This window comes from Hyla sarda, chromosome 2 (genome assembly GCF_029499605.1).
Source record: "Hyla sarda isolate aHylSar1 chromosome 2, aHylSar1.hap1, whole genome shotgun sequence".
Lineage (NCBI taxonomy): Eukaryota > Metazoa > Chordata > Amphibia > Anura > Hylidae > Hyla > Hyla sarda.
In genome coordinates, this window is record NC_079190.1 from 393,066,681 (window position 1) to 393,090,030 (window position 23,350).

Consider the following 23,350-nt stretch of genomic DNA (forward strand, 5'->3'; position numbering starts at 1 on the left):
CTCCGAAGATCGTCATCCATCTTCAGTGAATTGCACGCTGGAGGCGGGCCCATCGGCTAAATTTGACCATCCATTGTCAAGGGTGACGTGAGCGCTCAGTCGGCACAGCTATCACATGACCTGCGACAATGAATATTCAAATTATGCCGGCAGGCTCACCTCCCGCGCGCAATTCACTGAAGATGGATGCCGATCTGGGCAACTAGGTAAAAGCTGGTTTTGATGAATGAGGCCCAATGGGACAGGTTTATGAATAAAAAAGGTTTTGTTGCCCGTAGCAACCAATCCTAGAACAACTTTAGTTTTTTTGAGAGCAGAATACAAAATTAATGCTGTGCTGTAATTGGTTACTACGAGTAACAAGGGCAAAATTTCCTGCTACCTTGTTGAGTTCCATGTCTTCCGCTGCGTTTACACAAGTGCCATATGTTTATGGTGTAGGTTGGCATACTAGTAGAAGTTGTACCCATTTCATCTATTAGCAACTGTGTTCAGTCCATATTATGAATGTGCCCTTTTTTGCGAGACTAAAAGCGGAGTCTAACAGACTGACTACATTTGATCCAATAAACTGAATGGGCCTGCAACAGGTACGCTACCATACCTGTATTACAGCATTACTGTATTGTGAACTGACAACATTTGGTCCAATAAACTAAATGGGCCTGCAACGGGTACACTACCATACCTTGCTGCCAGTAGGGCGCTACATACTGTACAGCTTTATTGTAATGTGAATGTGTCCTTCATTCAAAGGACCCAATAATATAATAAAACTGACAAATGGCTAGAAAAGGGGTGAGGCCTTATGTCTTGTACAAGCAGTCTTTCTGAACCATTGACAAACATTTGTTATGTATATAATAAAATAGTTGTACTTAGGGCTGGGCGGTATGACCAAATCTGCGTATCACAGTATTTTTGTAACTTTCGGCGGTTCCACGGTATATAACGGTATTTCCTCCCCCCCCCCCAAATTAATTATCAGCCCAGCGCTACGCTATTCTGCACCCCCCCCCCCCCCCAACAAAAATGAATCACCAGCCCAGCGCTGCCCCCATCGGGGTAAATACTCACATGTCACCCGCTGCCCTCCTCGTGCTGTTTGTTGCCGCCGCCGGCGCAGACACAAGGTAAACAAAATAAACTCACGCATGTTCCGACGTCGGCCTTACGCTGGGGACGGGAACGTCGGACAGCCGCCAGCCTATCACCGGCCGCAGCGATGTTCCGCCTCGGTCGCTGATAGGCTGAGCCCACTGTCATGTAAGAAGCTCTGGGCGGCTTCTTACATGACAGTGGGCTCAGCCTATCAGCGACCGAGGCGGAACATCGCTGCGGCCGGTGATAAGCTGACGGCTCTCCGACGTTCCATTCACTAGGAAGCAGATTAGGCCGGTACCGGACCAATGGGAGGTGAGTTAAAGTTTATTTTGTTTATTTTTTACAGCCAGGGCATGGGGATACCACACAATATAGAGCAGTGGTCTTCAACCTGCCGACCTCCAGATGTTGCAAAACTACAACTCCCAGCATGCCCGGACAGCCAACGGCTGTCCGGGCATGCTGAGAGTTGTAGTTTCGCAACATCTGGAGGTCGGCAGGTTGAAGACCACTGGTATAGAGTGTCAGTGCCGGCGGCCGCAACAAACATGAGAGTGAGGAGAGCAGTGCATGCGGGTGACATGTCAGTATTTACCCCGATGGGGACAGCGCTGGGCTGATAATTAATTGGGGGGCAGAACAGCGCTCGCGGGTGACTTGTGATTAGTTCCCCTGGGGACAATGCAGCACTGGGCTCGTTCATTCATTCCCGAGGGGGAGGGGCCCAACCGGTATTGCGGTAGGGGTTAAAATTCATATCGTGCAGCACAAAAATGTCGGTATTCGGTATGAACCGGTATACCGCCCAGCCCTAGTTGTACTTTACGGTTTCTTCTTCAGCTTTACTATTTTCAAACAGTTCTACTTTTTACAAAGTCTAAAGCATCTGGCTAACTCTTCGGGGCTAACATCTACATCATTTACTTAGTAAAGACGTTTTGGAAACAATTCAGACACAATTACTGAAAGGGATGGAAAGGTAAATAGTCAAAAGCTTTGCAAAATTCAACACAAATCTGGGTTATTGCACAACTGTCTGTTGCTTAAAAACTTTTCTGCCTGTGGAAGTACATGTTTTGTCCAACCACAAATCCCAGCATGTCCCATCTATATTAAGCAGAAGCTAACTTATGTGGATACCTTTTTACCTGCATTGTATATACATGATTATATATATATATATATTAGGAAAATATGTTATGATAATACATCTTAATTACAGAATCCACATCATTTTTGCGGAGCATGCTGGGAGTTGGGTTAGTTGGGCAGCACGGTTACAACACAGGAACGTTTGGAATGTTAAGAGCAGAACAAATCGAGGAACTGGATTGTCTTACAGAACATAAACCATCAGGTCTGCAATTATTTACATCATTGTAAATTGTGACACAAACTGATCGAATCTAAGAATACAAAACAGTGAGGATATACTTCTGCTATGGAGGTCTTCATTTCATACAAAGCTTCAGATGTCCTGTAGGTACATTGGGATTGTGGTACTCACTGTACTGGGACCACCCCATGAAATAAGATCACTGTTTCCAATAGCAACTCATGTGTCAAATAAGTATAACAGAACTATTTGCAATTCACAATCATCACAAGACGTTAATTTAAATGTCAGTTTTAAGAAAAAACTAAAAAAAAAAACTAAAAAAAAAAACCTAAAGAGTTGCTCAGTAGACTCTCTGGGGACGATGAAAATATAAGAGCAGAGGGCTTTGTTAATACAGTATATACACAATGCACCTGAGGAGTGAGCTCCTTCATCACGCAGGTATGAGAATCATAGCGTTTGCTTGTTATAGGACTACTAGCTCACAATATTACAGGGTGCCTAGAGTAAACTACAGGGGAGATTAAAATCTTTTGCAAAAACAGGTAGTGGACTTGATCTAGAAGTGAGCTATCCATCAGGACCGGAGTACAGGATATTCCCGCCCATCACTTAAGTTCAAGACTGAAAGACAAAAAACAAAAAAACAAAAAAAAAACACTTAATAAAACAGAAATTGCTAATATTTGGTTGATATTGTAATACTATTTACAGGACTCTAAAATGGGCTGAGCTCTCATGTCTAAGATTTAGACATAGGGGAATTAACTAAGTCCGGCGAATCACATGCTGTTCTTTTCGGCATATTTATTCAGTGGCGCTGGCCTCTAAATAAGAGCGCCAATGTGCTTCAGATGGGACTCCGAGCCGGCATAGGTTTCTGCTAGTCACAGTGTCCAGGCTCCTTTTCCCTGCGCTTTGCCAACTTTTTCAAAACTGGAGAGCACAGTGTGAACCCGCCAAAAACGTACAATTGTTTCAGCAAGTTTGTTCACTGATCGTGTGGTCCAGGGCAGAACCAGAAGAGTGACAATTACTGGCCGACGTTCAATACGTCCTCCGCTGTCATGTGATTTCAGTAGTGCAGACGCATTAAATGTCGGCGAGGTGGCAGGTACAGCTGGACCACACACACGTCATCAGGGGGCTGGCTTGTCATGCAAGATAAAAAGATGCCAAGCCCCCTGCAACGAAATCACAAAAAAGGGGTTGATCCAACCCACACATGGAAGGAAAGTAAAGCACTTAAAGGGGAACACAGGTGAAAACAAGTGGACAACTGGTGCCAGAAAGTTAAGCAGATTTAAATAACTTTTGTTTCAAAATCTTAATCCTTCCAGTACTTATCAGCTGCTGTATACAACAGAGAAAATGATGCAGTTATTTTCAGTCTGACAACAGTGCTCTCTGCTGACACCTCTGTCCGTGTCAGGAACTGTCCAGATTAGAAGCAAATCCCCATAGCAAACCTCTCTTGCTCCAGACAGTTCCTAAAAAGGACAGAGATGTTAGCAGAGAGCACTGTAGTCAGACTGAAAAGAAATTCACACATTTCTCTGTAGGATATCTGTAGTATACAGCAACTGAGCTTCTGTAATGGAAGGATTAATATGTTTAAATAGAAGTAATTTAAAAATCTGTTTAACTTTCTGGCACCAGTTGATTTGAAAACATTTGTTTTCCACCAGAGTACCCCTTTAAAGGGTACCTCTCATCAAATAAACTTTTGATATATTTTAGATTAATGAATGTTGAATAACTTTCCAATAGCATGTTAATGAAAAATATGCTTCTTTCTATTGTATTTTTCCCGATCAGTCCTGTCAGCAAGCATTTCTGACTCATGCTGGAGTCCTAAACACTCAGAGCAGCCAGCCTGCTTTGTTCACAGCCAAGCAGGCTGTGAACAAAGCAGGCTGGCAGCTCTGAGTGTTCTCCTTTGTGAACAAAGCAGACTGGCAGCTTGTAGTGTTTAGGACTCCAGCATGAGTCTGAAATGCTTGCTGCCAGGACTGGTAGGGAGACCCCTAGTGGTCATTTCTTCAAAGTGGAAAATTAAATAGAAAGAAGCATATGTTTTAATAACATGCAATTGTAAAGTTATTCTGCATACATTAATCTATAATATATCAAAAGTTTTTTTTTGATGAGAGGTACCCTTTAACTAAGACATAACTTGGCATCAAATGCACTATAGGGAAAGTTAATAAAACCTGGATAACCCCTTTAAAAACATAAGTAAGGGGTCACAGTACAGAATTAATGGCTCTGGTTTGTTACATGACCCAAATAGGTTCATTTTATTAATTACATACATTGGCGGACATTTATCATTGTCTTTAGACTGTTTTTTGTGTCTACAAAAGGTGCAAAAAAGGCGCAAGCAGGGTTTATTTGCACTTTTTTTTGCGCCTTTTGGTTTACACATTTCTGCTGATTTTGAGTTGCAATCCACTTATTTTGGCAATACACATGATATGGAAGGGTTTTATGAACTGCGCCTTTTTGTGAAAAGGCACATTATAGGCACAAAGCCACTGAAAAGTCTCTAAAACTACACCAGCCCAGACTTAGCTTAGCTTTTTCGTGTATGTGAAGAGAGGAATTTCAGAAAATGTGACCTGCACAAAATGTATCAAATGCTCTGTGACCATTTAATAAATGTTGTACTCCTACACATTTTCAGCACACAAAAACTACATATCTTAGAGAACATCCCAGAACATTTTTAAATTCATCTTATGAAATTGTAAAGTAAACAAATGTTTTCCCATTCATATCAACAATGGATTCTCGATCCATTAATCTGGATGACATAATTAAAAGGAAAAACGGACTGAAAATGCTGATAAGATTCTATTTTGATAAAAAAATTATTTAATCACATAACTTGAATATAGGGATTAAACGCAGCTTGTCATATGCAATACAGAATTCCCATGCCAGAAACATCAACAGGAAATTTAGATTTCGCTGTCAGCAGAAAGAATGGACAAGTCCATTCTTTCTGCAGACTCCGCACAGAAATGCACTGCAGTCTATGGAGGCAGCGCATTTTCGGACCGGCCCCCGCAGTTTGCAGAATGTCCGCACTGAGATTTTCGGTGCGGACATTTTGGAGTGTGAAAATAGCCTTAGGATGTATTCACAAGTACAGTATCCTGCGCCTATTTGATGCACAGGATTTGAAGGTGCAGATCTTATGTTGCAAAGTTCATTGTAAACTAAATGACTGAACACAGTGTTAAAGCTGCAGCATCAAATGTGTACAGGTCTGAATATACCCTTAAAGCGTACCCGTCAGATCCAACAAAATTTTTTTTTTTAAATATATCACTCAGTACCTAATCCTGACCACGTACATCTAATTTTTATGTGTCTAGCACCTTTATTTTTTTTTATTTCACTTTTAATTTAGCTCACTAGTCTGAATTCCTCTCAAAGGGAGAGGGCATGGCCTCACTGTTCAGGTCTCCACCCCCTCCCTCAGTATGCTGTCTGCTCACATCTCCTCTAGCATTAGCAAAACTACAACTCCCAGCTTGTCCTCACTGACAGTAGCGGGACACAAGATGACAGTGGGAGGATTTTTCCTCCAGATATGAGCCCTGCGCTCACAGCTGTCAATCAAGGAAGTGTGTCCATGACATAGGTGATGATGCATGGACACAGCAGGACTAGTATGTATCCAAGCAGGGGGGGGGGGGGGGGGCAGTTGTTTGACTGGCTTTTTCAGTATGAAATACTGAAAATTTTCTAATGAAAGCTATTGCAAAATCTGACAGTGCCCATTTAAGGCTTGGTCACACAGGCAGATTTCATTAGAAGATAGTAGCGCGTTTCCCGCAGCAAGATTGAATCAGGCCGGGCTCTCCATGGCAAAAATTCTGCTGCCAAAAATCCGCTGCAGACCTCACTGACTTCAATGGAGTCTGCTGCAAAAAATCTGCCGGGGAGGGCCCGACTCAATTCGAACTCGCAGCAGGAAACCTGCTGCTATTTCGAAATAAAATCTGCCAGTTCACAACACATCCTTATTTTTTGAGCAAGATGACCATTAAAACAAAGTGGCCCAATAAGCTCTGTTTTATTCTAAGTTAAGGACAAAGGTCAGCATTACAATTAATACCATTCATATACTTACAGAACGGAATATGCCACTGCTAGTCATCTGCTGCCACCATGCCTTTCACTGGATCTTTCTCTCTCATCTAAAATTGAAACACCAAGGTAAGAGTTAGATAACTAAAAAAAAAAAAAAAAAAATGTTTCCACTACTCATGCCACTTTTCTTAAAAAAAAAAAATAAAAAAAAAAAAAAGAGAGACTTAAGCTGTAATGGCATGGCCTTCGACAGCCTGACCGATTTATTATAAATTTATGGCTGGTTTAGGTTTCAGTTTTTAGGATGCACCGATTTCTAGGATGATTTTAAAAGGCTTTTACAGATATGTTTTATACTTGCTGTGTTGAAACATTTTTCTTAATTAAAAAGGGGAATCTGTTACCAGCATCACCTTCCGGGGGTGGTATGTGTGTGGTGGTGGTACTAAGTGGCTGGGTACAACCTCAGAGCACCAAAGAGGTTCATTACATAATTGGATTTGAGGGCAAATCTCAGAAACAGCACAGAAGCCACAACTAGATTAATATGCTCAAAGCTCTGATTCTTAGCTTTCAGATGACACCAGCAGTAAAGCGCTATGTACTTTATTTCAGGAGCAGTGCTCTTGTGCAGTTAGGAGCAGGGTAAAAAGCTTTACATCCCTCCTATAACCCCAAGGCTCTGTTCACATGGCAGAACATGTTGGTGCTGGGAGCACTAGGAAATGCGCCGTCTCAGATAGCAATGCATTTCCTTAGGACTCCACAGAATGAACTCCTATGGACTTCTTTCTGCGGACTCCAGAATCGGGATTTCCGCAGAAGAAACATCTGCTGCTGCTGGAATTCCTCCGTGTGCACAGCGCAGCAGAATCCCATATCAATGCGACTCTGCTGCTGCGGAATCTCCAATTCGGAAGTCTAATGTGGAATTCCGCACGGAAATTCCATCGTGTAAACATACCCTAAGGGGGACATAGAAGGAGAGAGAAAACAGGTTTTCAGATGTTATTATAGGGAGTATTTTGATCCAACCAAAAGGGTGAAAAAGCAGTTTCACATCTTATCACCCCCCCCCCCCTAGTCCTTTAAAGGGGTACTCCGCTGCTCAGCGTTTGGAACAAACTGTTCCGAATGCTGTAGCCGGCACCGGGAGTTCGTAACGTCATTGTCCTGCCCCCTCAATGCAAGTCTATGCCCCACCCCCTCCCATAGACTTGCATTGAGGGGGTGGGGCATAATGGGGCAGGGCTATGACGTAACAAGCTCCCGGCGCCGGCTCCAGCGTTCAGAATAGTTTGCTCCAAATGCTGAGCAGCGGAGTACCCCTTTAACAGATTTATATTGTGAATGTCAGGAATCTGAATCACATATTTATCATCTCTTAAGTTCTGGTTAATATGTGAGGATATGGACATAGGCATCAATGTTATTTATCAGCTCTGTATATCTATATCTTTTATTTTTAAGATTGTGTGTGTCCTCATGTCTGCATGGACCAGACTATAAGCCACAATATATGATTTTTTTTCAGCACATGACACAATGCTGGTCAGCAAATCGCAGTCCGCAGTGATGTCCTGCCTCAGCCGGCAATAGTCTGAGCAACTGTGTAACTGCACTGAGCCTAGGCGACCAATGGCGTAGCTCAATGCATCACCCTGCCGCACAGCCTATCACCAGCAGAGGCAGGACATCACTGCGGCTGGCAATTTACTGACCAAGAGGACCAGAAAGAAGAAGATGGCGGAGTAGTGGAGCGAGTGACTGGGACACTGGAGAAGCAGTGGAAGGTTTATTTGCAGGCAGCCTGGACATTAGGTATTTTTTCTTCTACATGAGACATCTCCTTTAAGAAGAAAAAAAATCTCACATGGACATAAGTATTCAGACCCTTTGTTATGACACTTGAAATTCATCTCCGGCTCCTCCCATTTCTCTTGATCATCTGAGAAGTTTCCACACCTTGACTGGAGTCACCTGTGGTCAATTCAGTTGACTGGACAGGATTTGGTAAGAGCGCTGTCTATATAAGGTCTCACAGCTGACAATGTGAGGTGACCAATCCATGAGGTGAAAAGGACTGCCTGCAGAGCTCAGAGACAGGATTGTGTAGAAACACAGATTTGATAAGAGTACAAAAAAATGTCTGCTGCACTTAAAGTTCCCAAGAGCACAGTGGCCTCCATAATTGTTAAACAGAAGAAGTTTGTAACAACCAGGACTCTGTAGAGATGCTTCCCCTACCAAACTAAGTACTCGGGGCTGAAGGGCCCTGGTTGGAGAGATGCCCATGAACACAATGGTCAACTCTGGCTTAGGTCCAAAGATCCTGTGTGCAGATGGTTATCACATGCCCACTACCATCCCTATAGTAAAGCTTGGTGGTGGCAGCACCATGCTGGGGGGCGGTGTCTAAACGTCTGGGACAGGGAGACTGGTCAGAGTTGAGGGAAAGCTGAATGGAGCAAAGTACAAAGATATTCTTAATGAAAATTGGATCCAAAGTGCTCTGGACCTCAGACTGGGACGAAGGTTTACCTTCCAGTAAGACAATAACCCTAAGAACACAGCCAAGACAACACAAGAGTAGTTTAGGACAACTCAGTTAATTTTCTTGAGTGGCCCAGCCAGAGCCCTGACAAAAGCCCTGAAAATGGTTTGACTGACGTTCTCCATGCAACCTGACAGCAAAGGTGCTACAACTAAGTACTGAGTAAAGGTTCTGAATACTTCTCTTTGTTATTATGGGGTATTAAAGGGATACTCCGGTGGAAAACAATTTTTTTTTAAATCAACTGGTGCCAGAAAGGTAAACATATGCAAATTACTTCTATTTAAAAATCTTAATCCTTCCAGTACTTATCAGATTCTGTATGCTCCACAGGTAGTTCTTTTCTTTTTGAATTTCTTTTCAGTATGACCACAGTGCCCTCTGCTGACACCTCTGTCCATGTCATCAACTGTCCAGAGCAGAATAGGTTTGCTATGGGGATTGGCTCCTGCTCTGGACAGTTCCTGATATAGACAGAGGTGTCAGCAGAGAGCAGTGTGATCAGACAGAAAAGAAATTCAAAAAGAAAAGAACTACTTGTGGAACATATAGCAGCTGATAAGTACTGGAAGGATTAAAAGTTTTAAATGGAAGTAATTTATTAATCTGTTTAACTTTCTGGCACTGATTAAAAAAAATGGTTTTCCACCTGAGTACCCCTTTAAGTTCAGAATGATGGGGGGAACATTTTTTTTATATTGCTTTATCACCTGGCTTTAACATATAAAAATGTGAAAAAATAAAAGGGTATGAAAACTTTCTGAATGAATTTTTTTACAAAACAGAATGCAACGATAAGATAGAATCTGGCAGAGAAAAGCCTAGGATTTATCTCCGAGAGATCAATCACATCACCTCATCTAGCTCTTTCTTGGTTTCTTCCTCCATCCTGCGAATGTCCTCCATTGTTAACTCCACCCACCTGTCCAGCCAGCAGAAAAGCTGTCGATGGAAATTTGTAAACAACCGCCTTTCTTGCTGAAAAACAAAAAACATTGCGAGGATAAAATATTATGCTCCAGTGCACTGAGAATGAATTGGGGATTCGACATAAACTTATATTTTAACATATCATAAAGACATTTCAGCAGATATTAGGGTCCATAAATTTGGACCCTTAGGGTACCAGAACCCCAGTCTCCATCACCATGTGGAACATGTGACACGGCACAAGAAATAGAAGTGCTTCCTGTCTTATTTATTTTAAAACACATCCTTGTAAAATAAGCTAAGACACTCATTACAGAAGAGCAAAGCGAACCAGGTTAGACAGAAATCTGCAGTCAGTAAACAGCAGGAAACACCTGTTTTTCTTCATCATTTTGTCATTGTGTACAGTTTTTGCAGTATTGAATTAAATCATTTATATTTAAAGGGGTATTCCAAGAAAACACTTTTTTATATATATCAACTGGCTCCAGAAAGTTAAACAGATTTGTGAATTACTTCTATAAAAAAATCTTAATCCTTTCATTACTTATGAGCTTCTGAAGTTAAGGTTGTTCTTTTCTGTCTAAGTCCTCTCTGATGACACATGTCTCGGGAAACGCCCAGTTTAGAAGAGGTTTGCTATGGGGATTTGATTCTAAACTGGGCTGGAAATCTGGGATGTATATTCTTTTCTTTTAGAATTTCTTTCCAGTATGACCACAGTGCTCTCTGCTTACATCTCTGTCTATTTCAGGAACTGTCCAGAGCAGGATAGGTTTGCTATGGGCATTTGCTTCTGCTCTGGACAGTTCCTGAGACAGACAGAAGTGTCAGCAGAGAGCACTGTTGTCAGACAGAAAAGAACAACTCAACTTCAGCAGCTGATAAGTACTGAAAGGATTAAGATTTTTTTAATAGAAGTAATTTACAAATCTGTTTAACTTTCTGGAACCAGTTGATATATATAAAAAAGTTTTTTCCTGGATAACCCCTTTAAGGCCCAGTGCAAAATATGAATTATGAACAAACAAGTCTAAAGGGATTTGCCGATCAATGAATTGTTTTATAGAGTACAACTTGGAGACTGGATCAGCGACACATCACTCAGTCCCAGTTCCATATTGTCAGCATGTAGCACTGGTATGGACACACCTGGTACTGGAGATGTATCAAACATTAGGGTCGATTTACTAAGAGTGTAGTTAGGGCTGGGCGGTATGACCAAATGTCTGTATCACAGTATTTTTTTTAACATGTTACCCCGCAAGCGCTGCCCTCCTCGTCCTGCTTGTTGCGGCCGCCGGCGCTGACACTCTATACTGTGCGGTATTCCTATGCCCGGGCTGCAAAAGGTAAACAAAATAAACTTTAACGCACCTACGTTGGCCTTATACTGGAGACCGGACCGTCGGAGAGCCGTCAGCCTATCATCGGCTGAGGCGGAACATCGCTGCGGCCGGTGATAGGCTAACGGCTGTCCGACGGTCCTGTTCCCAGGAAACAAGTGAGGCCGGTACCGGACCAACGGGAGGAGAGTTAAAATTTATTTTGTTTATTTTTTGCAGCCCAGGCATAGGGATACAGCATACAGTATAGAGCAGTGGTCTCCAACCTGTGGACCTCCAGATGTTGCAAAACTACAACTCCCAGCATTCCCGGCATGCTGGGAGTTGTAGTTTTGCAACGTCTGGAGGTCTGCAGATTGGAGACCACTGGTATAGAGTGTCAGCGCCAGCGGGCGCAACAAACAGGACGAGGAGGGAAGTGCATGCGGGTGAAATGTGAGTAGTACCCTGATGGGGACAGCGCTGGGTTGGGCTAGTAGTTAATTGGGGGGGCAGAACAGCACTCGCAGGTCACATAGGATTAGTTCCCCGATGTGGGGACAGCGCAGCGCTGGGCTGATTAATTCATTCCCGAGGGGGAGGGGCCAAACCGGTATTGCGGTATGGGGAAAAATTCATATCGTGCAGCACAAAAATTTCGTTATTTGGTATGAACCGGTATACCACCCAGCCCTAAGTGTGTGTGTGTGTGTGTGTATGTATATATATATATAATATTATTATTTTTTTTTTTTTTCCCCCTAACAGTTCTAAACTGTTGGTTTTCCAGAGCTCAAATCCACCACATTTTATGTGGAAACCTTATTAAATATGTTGGGCTCGCACCCCTTTTACAGGGATCATGCCCCTTTTTTCAGGTTCATTTGGGGAAAATGGAGTGATGGTCGGGTTTGAGAACAAATTTTGGTGAACATGACGTGCGCCTAAATTCAGCCGCAAAACCTGACAAAAAAAACTCATCGGAAACACATTAGTAAATAACCGCCAATGTGTTTGTGAGTTCTCTTCACAGACTGATGACCAAGATTATTAGCCCCGTTCATTGCAGGTTATGAAATACTACATAAAATAAAAAAGTACCAACAAAAAAGTACCTACCGTATTTTGCGCCGTATAAGACGCACTTTTTCTTCCCCAAAACTGTGGGGGGAGAAGTTGGTGCGTCTTATGCGGCAAATACACATTAAAACCTGTCCTATCGCGGGAGTCCCTGCGGCCATCAACGGCCGGGACACGCGGCTAATACAGGACATCGCCGATCGCGGTGATGCCCTGTATTAACCCTTCAGACGCGGCGATCAAAGCTGATCGCCGCGTCTGAAGCGAAAGTGACACTAACCCGGCTGCTCAATCAGGCTGTTCAGGACCGCCGCGGTGAAATCGCGGCGTCCTGAACAGCTTACAGGACACCGGGAGGGACCTTACATGCCTCCTCGGTGTCTGCTCTGTGCCGGGATCCCCTGCATGGCCGGCGCTCTCCTTAGTCGTCATCACGTCGTTGCGCTCGCCGTCCCGTCATCAAATAGGAGCGGCGTGCGTAGCGACGTGATGGCGGCGACGTAGAGCGAGGATACCCGGCAGCAGAGACGTTCCGGAGCAACGGGGACACCCCGGGGACGCGGCGACAGCGATGGAGGGCGACATCCAGGGCATGCTCCTGCCATGTTTTGTCCTATATCAGGACTTTCTCTACCCCCTCCATGGGCTGGACAAGACAAAAGTTGCTCTGTTAGGACAGGTTCATGGCTGTATACTTTTTTTTGTTGGTACAGTAAAATGGTGGAGGCTATACATTTCAGAATGAAAAAAATATATGTTAAAGCACTGTTTATCATTCTGTGGCTCTCAAGCTGTTGTGGAACTACAACTCTCAGTAGGCCCTGTCTTAATGTATCTGATTATTATTAAGTCAGTAGCAAATGGACATAAACATGCACATGAACAGTTCAAATTTATTTGCTCCATTATAGGTAAACAAGCATATGTTTGCATCTCTTTTGCAGTACATGTTATTTTATTGTTTATTAGGGAATTACTATTTATACATATACCTAATACAATGATAAAGGATACACACAGACATTAGGTAGGGCAGACAATGTACGAACAAGGAAAAAAGAATTGCAAATAATTTTTCATTCATGCCTAAAAATAAGTTATTGAACTGCAGACACATGATGTATAGAGAAATTATGAATACATATATTTCTATAATGATATGTAATTCATACATATTTTATTGATTCTACAAATTCACCGTATCTCCTGAAGGGTCTACCCACACAGTGGTCACCCTTTCAGTCGAGGGAGGTATAGGAGTCAGCAAATAATGAATGAGGACCCCAAGAGCGCAGTGTGGGAATGAAACTGGTAATATTGGGTATGGTGTCCCTTTGTTTCTACTCCGCTCTCCTCGGAAAGCGAAGTGTGCAGTGTACCGCTTCAGGAAAAGTCTAGGAGACTCAAATCGATCAAATATTTCACTATACATGACAAAAGTTTGTAAAAACTGATATTTTGAGGCTTCCTTCAATTTCTATTACTATTATTACCCACTCATATTTAAACTCTAACACATTTTCAATTCCTTTTTGAAGACTAATGCTTAGTGAGATGGGAGACATTTCTGAAACTAGAAAGCGGTCAGGTGGCCAAGAGCGACCACTTGATTCCGTTTACTTTTCATCCAACCTTAAAGCGTACCCATCAGATCCAACAATATATCAGTACCTAATCCTGACCATGTACATCTAATTTTTATGTGTCTAGCACCTTTATTTTTTTTTTTTATTACACTTTTAATTTAGCTCACTAGTCTGAATTCCTCTCAAAGAGGGGGCGTGTACTCACTGTGCAGGTCTCCGCCCCCTCCCTCAGTATGCTGTCTGCTCACATCTCCCCTAGCATTAGAAAAACTACAACTCCCAGCTTGTCCTCACTGACAGTAGCGGGACACAAGCTGACAGTGGGAGGATTTTTCCTCTAGCTGTGAGCCCTGCGCTACCAGCTGTCAATCAAGGAAGTGTGTCCATGACATAGGTGATGATGCATGGACACAGCAGGACTAGTTTGTGTCCAAGCAGGCAGGGGGGCAGTTGTTTGACTGGCTTTTTCAGTATTTTTTATGAAAGCAATTGCAAAACCTATCAGTTTTGCATGCTTTCCAACATATCTAAAGTTTTTGTATCTGACAGTGCCCATTTAAAAAAACATCAAACTTTTTACTTGCATTGGTTTTAATACATCTCATGTTTTTCTTTCCTTTACCCAGCCACAGATACTTTTGCTACTGAAAGGTGATCATATGTCAACATGTACAGTCACAAATATACAAACTGGTCCCCTTGAACATGTAGTTGAGTAAGAGAACTCATATGGCCATGATGCTTGCTGTACATGTGTGTGAAGTCGTTTGTAAAGGCTCTGAATGGGGAACCAATTCTAAACACAAAAGGAATCTGTTTAATAGTCAAGTCATTTTATTATAGATTCCTATTCCTCCCCTGTCCTGACTAATATATTAGGATCAATATTTAATGCAGAACATTCAGATGTTGTCATAATCTTACAACTTACATTCAAGCGCTTTTGGGAAGAATTTGTCTTCCTTTTTCTATGGTGTTGAATAGAGATAAGTGAACTTACAGTAAATTCGATTTGTCACGAACTTCTTGGCTCGGCAGTTGATGACTTATCCTGCATAAATGAGTTCAGCTTTCAGGTGCTCTGGTGGGCTGGAAAAGGTATATACAGTCTAGGAAAGAGTCTCCTAGGACTGTATCCACCTTTTTCAGTCCACGGGAGCACCTGAAAGCTGAACTAATATACAGGATAAGTCATCAACTGCCGAGCCGAGAAGTTCGTGGCGAATCGAATTTACTGTAAGTTCGCTCATCTCTAGTGTTGAATGCGTTTTAGCTCTGCATCTTACAGGGCAGGCCTATTAGTTCAAAATATGCTGCCAGGATATGCCATCAGTTTTGGATCGGCATGGGTCCGACTAGCAACACCTGCCAGACCTCCCCCTCCAATCTTAAGAGTGTAGGAGCTGCAGCATTGCATTAGCTGTAAAAATGATTCAGTTCATACAAAAAAGAAAAAAAAAGAAAAAACACAACAGCATGACAAAATGTACTCACCTTTTGGATGAAGCTTTCTACTTTGTTCTGCAAGCCCCACCATTTGAACTTGACAGTCACTAGCTTGTATGCACACATATGGGGCACATCTTTTCGTTGTGCCAGTGTTTTCTATGAAAAACAAAGATTATATAAGACAACCTTACAAATGTATAAAACAGTGGTGGTGGTTAGTATAAGAACTATAATTTATATGCTATTTAGTATAACTATCAGACCATATAAAGGCGGTGTTCACACATTTATGATTTTAATTTAAACTATTGAATAAAAAGCCAGGAATGGATGTGACAAGAGATGAAGGCTCAGTTTTTCCTTCATATGTGTCCTCGATTTATGATCTGTTCCTGGATTTCTATTCAATAATTGCAACTAAAATCCTGAACATGTGAAGACCCCTTCACGAGAGAGATAAAGGCCCTCCAACTGATTAAGGGGTTCATTTATTCACATAAACATACCCAAGGTTTTGACACAAGCTTGAGAAAAGGCCTAGGATGAGGATAAAACGTTGAGCAGTGTCATATTTTTTGCTAGGCACCAGTATTCATGTTGCTGCTTGAGAACAGAAAAACATGCTGCGGATAATAACCAGAACACTAACAATGGTCACAGAATACATGGCTATTCCAGTCATATCAAAGATCTGCTCAAGTCAAATGCTATTTGTTCAAGAAATGTCCACATGCGAGAATTATGAAAAAAATTCTAGGTTCAAGGTGGCCAGCCAACCATCTAATGTGTTAGAAATGTTCAGCAGATGTGAGGTTGGTGGAGTGTTATTGGGGGGAAACAAAAACAAACGTTTGGGCATACAGAATTTAGATTAAATAATCGTTGTTGGCTAAATGAGTGTTCAGCCAAAAGCTATAGAAAGTGCATAAGCAGAATGAGGCCCTTTGCACACTATGGTAAATCCACCTGGAGAAATTTCGGATAGGCAGTGTACAGAAGGCCATAATGACTGCTGTTGTGCTATGACCGCATGACAACGCAATTATGCACGATATTCAACCAAAAGAATGAACACATTCAATCTTTCTGCAATTTGAATTTCCGTCACAGAAGACAATGGGAGGCTGCTAAAGCGGAAATTGTGCAGTGTGCAAGGGGCCTAAGTGAGTGTCCAAAAATACATAGCAAATGTTTCCTTTCCCTTGGTTGACCATAATCTTTTTTTAAAAGTATTTATTTATTGAATTTTGCAGTTTAATTAACAAACATCACCAATAAGGTGAAACATACAACAATCGCCTCCGTAGGTCCATAGGCTGACTCCATCACAATGACAGGGATGTAAGATATTCAAAGACAATCACTAACAGGAAGGAAGGGCACGCCCGAGACCCATCCGGAGAAAAGCCCCACACCAATAGACAAACACTAACTCACACAATCACACATCTCGGTAACCCTGAACCTCCCTTAAAGTACAGTAGCCTGCTATAGAAAACCTACAGGGACAATCAAGTCGGAAGGTCAGTCGACACATCAAGTAAAAGCCACAGGGTCCACACCTTGTCAAATTTCTTCGGGCACTTACGTCTCATATACAATGCCTGGTACAACGGGACATATTTGTTAACCATATTCAGCCAACGAGACAGAAGGGGAGGGGAAGACTCCTTCCAAGTCATTACTACCACTTTACGGGCACAGAATAGCAAGAAGTGGATCAGCATATGTCTATGCGATCCAGAGATCACCTCATTAATAACTCCCAGCAGGCATACCACAGTGGTAAGTAGGAAAGGGAAGTCCAGATTATCTGCCATAAACATCATCACCTCCCTCCAAAATGAGGCTATGACAGGACACTCCCTAACCGCATGCAAAAAGGTACAGACTTCTGAAGAACAGCAAAAACATAAGTCAGATGGGGAAACAATGATACTTTTCAGCTTAGCAGGGGTATAATACAATCTCAAAACATACCTTGACTTAATCAACATCTCTCTACTACTTAGTCCGGTGGAATAATACGAACCCTCAACCTCTTTCCACTGGCACTCAGACAAATCAGGGATATCAGCCACCCATTTATGAAAGGCTTCTGAGAATGGGCTAGGCGCCAATGTCTGGAGGAGAGCATAGGACTGAGTAAGGGGTTTAGAAAGGTCAGTGGTACCCAGGAGAAGGTTCCACATCAGAAAACACAGGAGTAAACGTCAGAGCCAAATTGCGTCTGAACCGCATGCCTCAGCTGAAGATACCTATAAAAGGCATTTCCAGGGATGCGATAACGTTCCTTCATGTCCGAAAAGGATAAGCAGACCTGATCCTCCCCGGAACAAGTGGATCACAAACTTGACTCCATGAGAACCCCAGAAACTGTCCTCCTGTAACCCATGCAGGTGAGGTAAATGTACATTCCTCTACAAGGGTGCCCTAGGAGATACCAGAGGCTGTGGGAATTTGCTCGACACCACGGACCATACTTTAGATATAGTTTGTAGGGGAATAGGTAAGGAGGAGTGAGTGAGAGTGATACCTGTAGAGCGACTTAGTGAGAGCTTCATAGGAAACCATAAGCACTCCAGCCAAGGCAGTTGCCGAGTTTGACAGATCCAGGTCGATCCACCGCGCTGCATTGACCAGTTGAGAGGCAACAAAATAGTTATATACATCAGGAGCAGCTAGGCCACCATGTTGTTTAGGAGCCTGGAGAAGAGCCCGACAGAGTCTGGGAGATTTTTCCTGCCAGTAGAAGGATCCCAGAGCACCACACCATTTACTAAAATATTTCCTAGGGGGAACTATGGGAGCCAAATGAAAAAGGTAAAAGTAATTTAGGAAGGTAAATTATTTTAAAAAAATACTGATCTTTCTGGCTAGAGAGAGAGGGAGAGAGGACCAGGCATTCAACCGCTCCACAGTGGAGCACAAGAGTAGTTCCAAATTCAGGGACATATATTCCACCAGGGATGCAGTAACCTCCACCCCCAGATATGTAAAACGGGGACCACTTGCACCCCCACTGGAAGAGAGGAGGGAAGGGGGAATCCAGGCATGAGCGCCATGAGAGAGGACTTAGCCCAGTTGACCCGCAAGCCTGAAATGGAACTAAACCGTACGAATAGGTCAATAAGAGACACTAGGGAACCCCCTGTATCCGCTAAATACACCAGTGAGTCTTCTGCATAAAGGGAAATCTTCTCCACAATAGACCCCCTGGGAATACCACAGATAGCAGGATCTTTACGGATGGCAGCTGTCAAAGGCTCAATCGCCAGCGCAAAAAGGAAGGGAGATAGCGGGCATCCCTGCCTCGTCCCGCGACCCAGGAGGAAGGGAGCAGAAACATCCAAGTTGGTGCGAATACGAGCCCTGGGGCTGTCATATAACAGCACAGAATCAGGGACCAAACCCAAATGCACCCAGGAACTCCAACAGATAGGGCCACAGCACTGAATCAAAGGCCTTATAAATATCCAGACTAACCACCACCCTAGTAGGAAAGCCCTCCCACACCGCTGCGATGTTAAGCTGCAGGCGTTTCACATTAACATCAGTAGCCCTACCTGGTATAAACCCGGTTTGGTTAGGATGAATGATAAAGCCAATGACCCTGTATAGGCGAGTAGCCAGCACTCTAGCCAAGATCTTAATATCAACATTCAAAAGGGATATAGGTCTATGAGAATCAGGCAGCAACGGGTCCTTTCCAGGCTTGGGGAGCACTACAATCAATGCTTCCCTCAGAGTCCGGAAGAGAATCTGCAACAGCTACCGAGTTAAACAATTTAAGGAGTATACAGGCCAGTCGCTCCCCATTCATCCCATGCCAATCACTTATGAGCCCATCTAAACCAGGGGTCTTCTCATGAGGAAGATCCAGAATAGCCTGCTCCACCTCCTCAACTGTGAAAGGGGCATCTAACGCATCCGCCTGAGCGTGACTAAGCTTGGGAATGTCTTGTAGAAAAAAAACTGAATTTCCCCTTGATAGGTCCTAGAAGGAGCAGAATTCAAGGAGGAGTAAAAATCCATAAAGACAGAATTAATCAACTGAGGGTCAGACACCACGGAACAATCCCCTCCCCTAATACAAGGGATAAAGGCAGCAGGGCGACTAGCCTTCGCCAGGTAAGCTAATAGCTTCCCATTCTTATCGCCAAACGTAAAAAGGGCCGCTTCCCTATCCGCTAACCTCAATTGGACCCTATCCTTCTGGACAACCAAAAGTGACCTCTGAGCTTTGGCCCACGCGCTCTCATGATCAGGAGAAGGATGCCTAATATATGCCTCCTCTAAAACACCAACTTCCTGCAACAACTTATTCTCCATGGTCGACCTGTTCTTCCTCCGAACTGCTACCCCCGCTTTAAAAGCACCCCTGATCTTGGCCTTGTATGCATCCCATTGAACTAAAGGATCAGGATAAGTAGCATTATGCTCCCAGTACTCAGTATGGGCAACCCCTAAAGCCTCCACCACCGCCTCAGCCTGTAGCCAGCCAGGGTGCATGCGCCAGATACGGGAAGGGGAACTAGGACCCAGATTGAGAACTACCAATATAGCAGAGTGGTCCGAGATCCAGCTAGTGGTGTAGGAAACCTCTCCTACCACCTGGAGGAGATCCTCGGAAGCCAGAACAAGATCAATGCGAGAGAAGGACCTACAGGCAGCAGAGTAGAAGGCAGATGCATTTGGGTACTTCCATTTCCAGAGGTCGGTCAGACCCAACGCCGTGTGCCAGGTATTAAAAGATGAGGAGCCAGGGTCAGCAGCAGTGGTGCAGTCGAGCAGGAGGATCAGGAACTACATTGAAATCTCCTACAAATAAGACAGGGTCAGAGGGAAAAGACAATAGTTTGTTAGTAAGCGACTCCAACACAGATCTGAAAAGGAGGAGGTATATAAACGGAGACAAGAAAAAATGAAAAAGAGCCCATAGAAAAGCGTAATATCACAAACCTCCCAAAGTGGTCACAGGCTACTTGGGAAAAAAACAGTGGCAGGGACTTAGTAATTAAAACAGAGACACCTCTGGCATAATTAGAATAAGAGGCATGATATCCCTTCGCTATCCATGCCCTCTTCAGGGCAAGTACCTTCTGGCCCGTGATAGGAGTCTCCTGCAAGCAAATAATGTGAGGCGACTGGCGTTTCACAAAGTCTAGACATAAGGCCCTCTTGAACTAGGAGTTAAGCCCCCGAACATTCCAGCTAAAAACCTTTAGGGTCCCCATCACTACACACAGCCATATACAACAACAGTAGGAAGCAAAGGCGGACCAGGCTGAGGAAGGAAGAAGCACTGGGACCACACACAAACAGAGAGACTGGGCACAAACACAAACGCATAAACAAATGCAACAAAGCATAAACAGAACAATCCCATGAATTACCTGTCTAACACTAAGCGGGAGATAGTAAAACAACTACACCCTAACACTGTGCAGATCTATACCCAAAATACAACTACTGCGGGGCGTCAGCAGAACGCAGAGTAAACTGAAAACACTACTTTTACCAGAACCCTCCCGCTTCTCCACCACAAACTAAAATGGCCGGTAATTAAGAAAACTACCCAGGGATACCTTAAGGTGAGCTGGAACCTATGGAAACCCTAAAGAAGCTAACTCCCTCACCAAACTAATAGGGGATAGTAATCAAGAACAGGACAGTCCATGACAGTTCAGTCTGGGGGTCTGACAGAAGAGGCCGCATACACCCAATGAAGAGCCTCGGTCGGGGAGGTGAAGAACTTAGTAGATGTCCCATCCACCACTCTGAGGCGAGCAGGATAAAGCATTGAATAGCGATAGCCCTTGGCACGCAGCTTCGGCCAGACCTCAGTAAACTGCACCTGCTGCTTGCTTAGCTCCACAGAAAAGTCAGGCTAGAAGGACAGTCTGCTCCCTTCGCAAATGACCTCTCAAGTCATACAGCTGGTAAAACAGCATCTTTGTCCTTAAAGTGTAGGAGCTTGGCAGAAAAGGACGTGGGGGAACCCCAGAAGAAGGAGGTCCAGCCAGGACTCTATGAGCCTGTTCAACGGAGAAATAGGGAGAGAAGGTGTCCACCGGAAGAATCTCCTTCAACCTCGTTTCCAGGAATAGCACAGGATCATTCCACCTTTTCAGGAAGGCCCACCAGGCAGATATTGTTGCGCCAAAGGTGATTCTCCATATCCATGCGGCCCAGAACTCCTGCCATCTGGCACTGCTGTGAATCCACACTGTCCGGCAAAGGATGGAGAGTATCTTCCACCGCAGAGACCCTGCGCTCCACCTCCTCAGGGAGCTCACGTATCTTCTGGGTCTCACGGTGCAGAATAACAAATTCCTGCTGCAGTTCATCTACTTTAGTCACCATTATTGACTGACAGGATGTAAAGGCAGTCAAAAGATCAGAGAACTGCTGGTCCAGAGCAGCAGCATCATAAACAGGTCTTTCAGGTGACAATTGCTGCGGAGAAGTCCGAGAACCCTGAAATAATGAGTCGGCTCAGGGGGGTCACCCCTATGCCTGTACGGTGGTCTGGAGAATTGACTCAGCGCTTTCACTGCCTGCACGGATACTTTAGCAGCAAGCGGAGTCTGCGCACCAGGATCCCGGTGAGAAGGGCCAGAGGTACGGGAGAACCCATCATCAGAGGAAGCATCCTCATCAGAGGTCGGTCGAAAGGCTTCAGCATTCAGTTTAGAGTTATTTTTTCTATGAGTACCACGGGGGGCCACCCATGGCTAGCAGGGTACACAGAGCAGGTAGAAAGGCACTAGTACAATAGTCCCAGGAACACTGGTCTCCCCCAGGGGTCTATACTGCAATCCTCAGTAAATAAGCAAGGCATGGCACCACAAGTCCCAGCAGTTGGCCGAAGACCCCGAATCCAGCAAGGCCAGGAGGGCCCGCACCACCTCACTCACCACCACAGCCTGGACAAGCAGGACCTTGCCACCAGACCGTCGCCGCTGCATCTGAGCTTTACAGCACTACTCCAACCGGGACCAGGACTCCACAGGTCGCAGAAGCCGAACACTCCCCGCACCTTGCACAGCCGCCAAGACCGTACCAGAGGCCTCACCGGAGATTCCCACCACCTGTATCTACCAGCCCAATGAAGACCAGACATGCAGTGTGAGTATATAAGGGGTTATTAGGCAGGGGTAGCTGGAGCTCCTACGGGACGCGTCCGCTCACTCCGGCATTCAGGCCACGCCCCCTGGTTGACCATAATTTAACACACTGGGGCACATTTGTCAATACTGTCTATGATCCCCTACAGTCCACTAGATATAACCTGGGAAATAGCACGTTGATGTGATTTACTGCCTGGCTGACCGCTTTCTCCGTCTAGTTTCAGGACAAAAATCTCCTACAACTGGAGAGAGATTGCAACTAGCCGGGGAGTGGAGCATGCTACCCCAGGCTAAAACTAGTGACTACACCTGATCAACACTTTTTTATTTAAAACATAATAAATATGGCAAATGTCCCCCATTGTACTTATATGTCACAATCTACACTGTTACTGGCAAGATATTCCAATTAATCTATTAAGTCTTTATACTTGATTTGGCCACTAAGAGAGGAACTGGATAAAGCTGCTCCTGGCAAAACGCGTTGGAGTTGTGGTGTGGTGCTGGGGTGAGTCCTGCGTTACTGACACTGGCCCTTTTTCTATCTGCTGCTATATATATTTTTCACGCATGTTTACATTTTCACTTCTACATGAATTTGTATTTTTATTAACTGTTTTTTCATTGGAGCAGATTAGGCCTATGTGCCATATTTAATATTTATCTACACAGGACTCTTTACCCCAGTATCCCCTTCTGTTTTTATTGGTCTTAGCATATCTACATATATTATTCTGTTTTTATAT

General features: G+C 43.9%; 1 protein-coding gene across 1 annotated transcript in view; it reads right to left on the reverse strand.

Annotated features, from left to right (window-relative positions):
* Nucleotides 1-1,627: 1,627 nt before the first annotated feature.
* Nucleotides 1,628-23,350, reverse strand: part of PITPNA (phosphatidylinositol transfer protein alpha) — a 64,814-nt gene continuing 43,091 nt past the window's right edge. The window contains exons 9-12 of the mRNA XM_056558679.1: nucleotides 15,517-15,627; nucleotides 9,957-10,079; nucleotides 6,588-6,654; nucleotides 1,628-3,067 (exon numbers count right to left, since the gene is read on the reverse strand). Of these exons, the coding sequence (XP_056414654.1) occupies nucleotides 6,607-6,654; nucleotides 9,957-10,079; nucleotides 15,517-15,627 (282 nt within the window). The 3' untranslated portion in view covers nucleotides 1,628-3,067; nucleotides 6,588-6,606. The remainder of the gene's footprint in view (nucleotides 3,068-6,587; nucleotides 6,655-9,956; nucleotides 10,080-15,516; nucleotides 15,628-23,350) is intronic.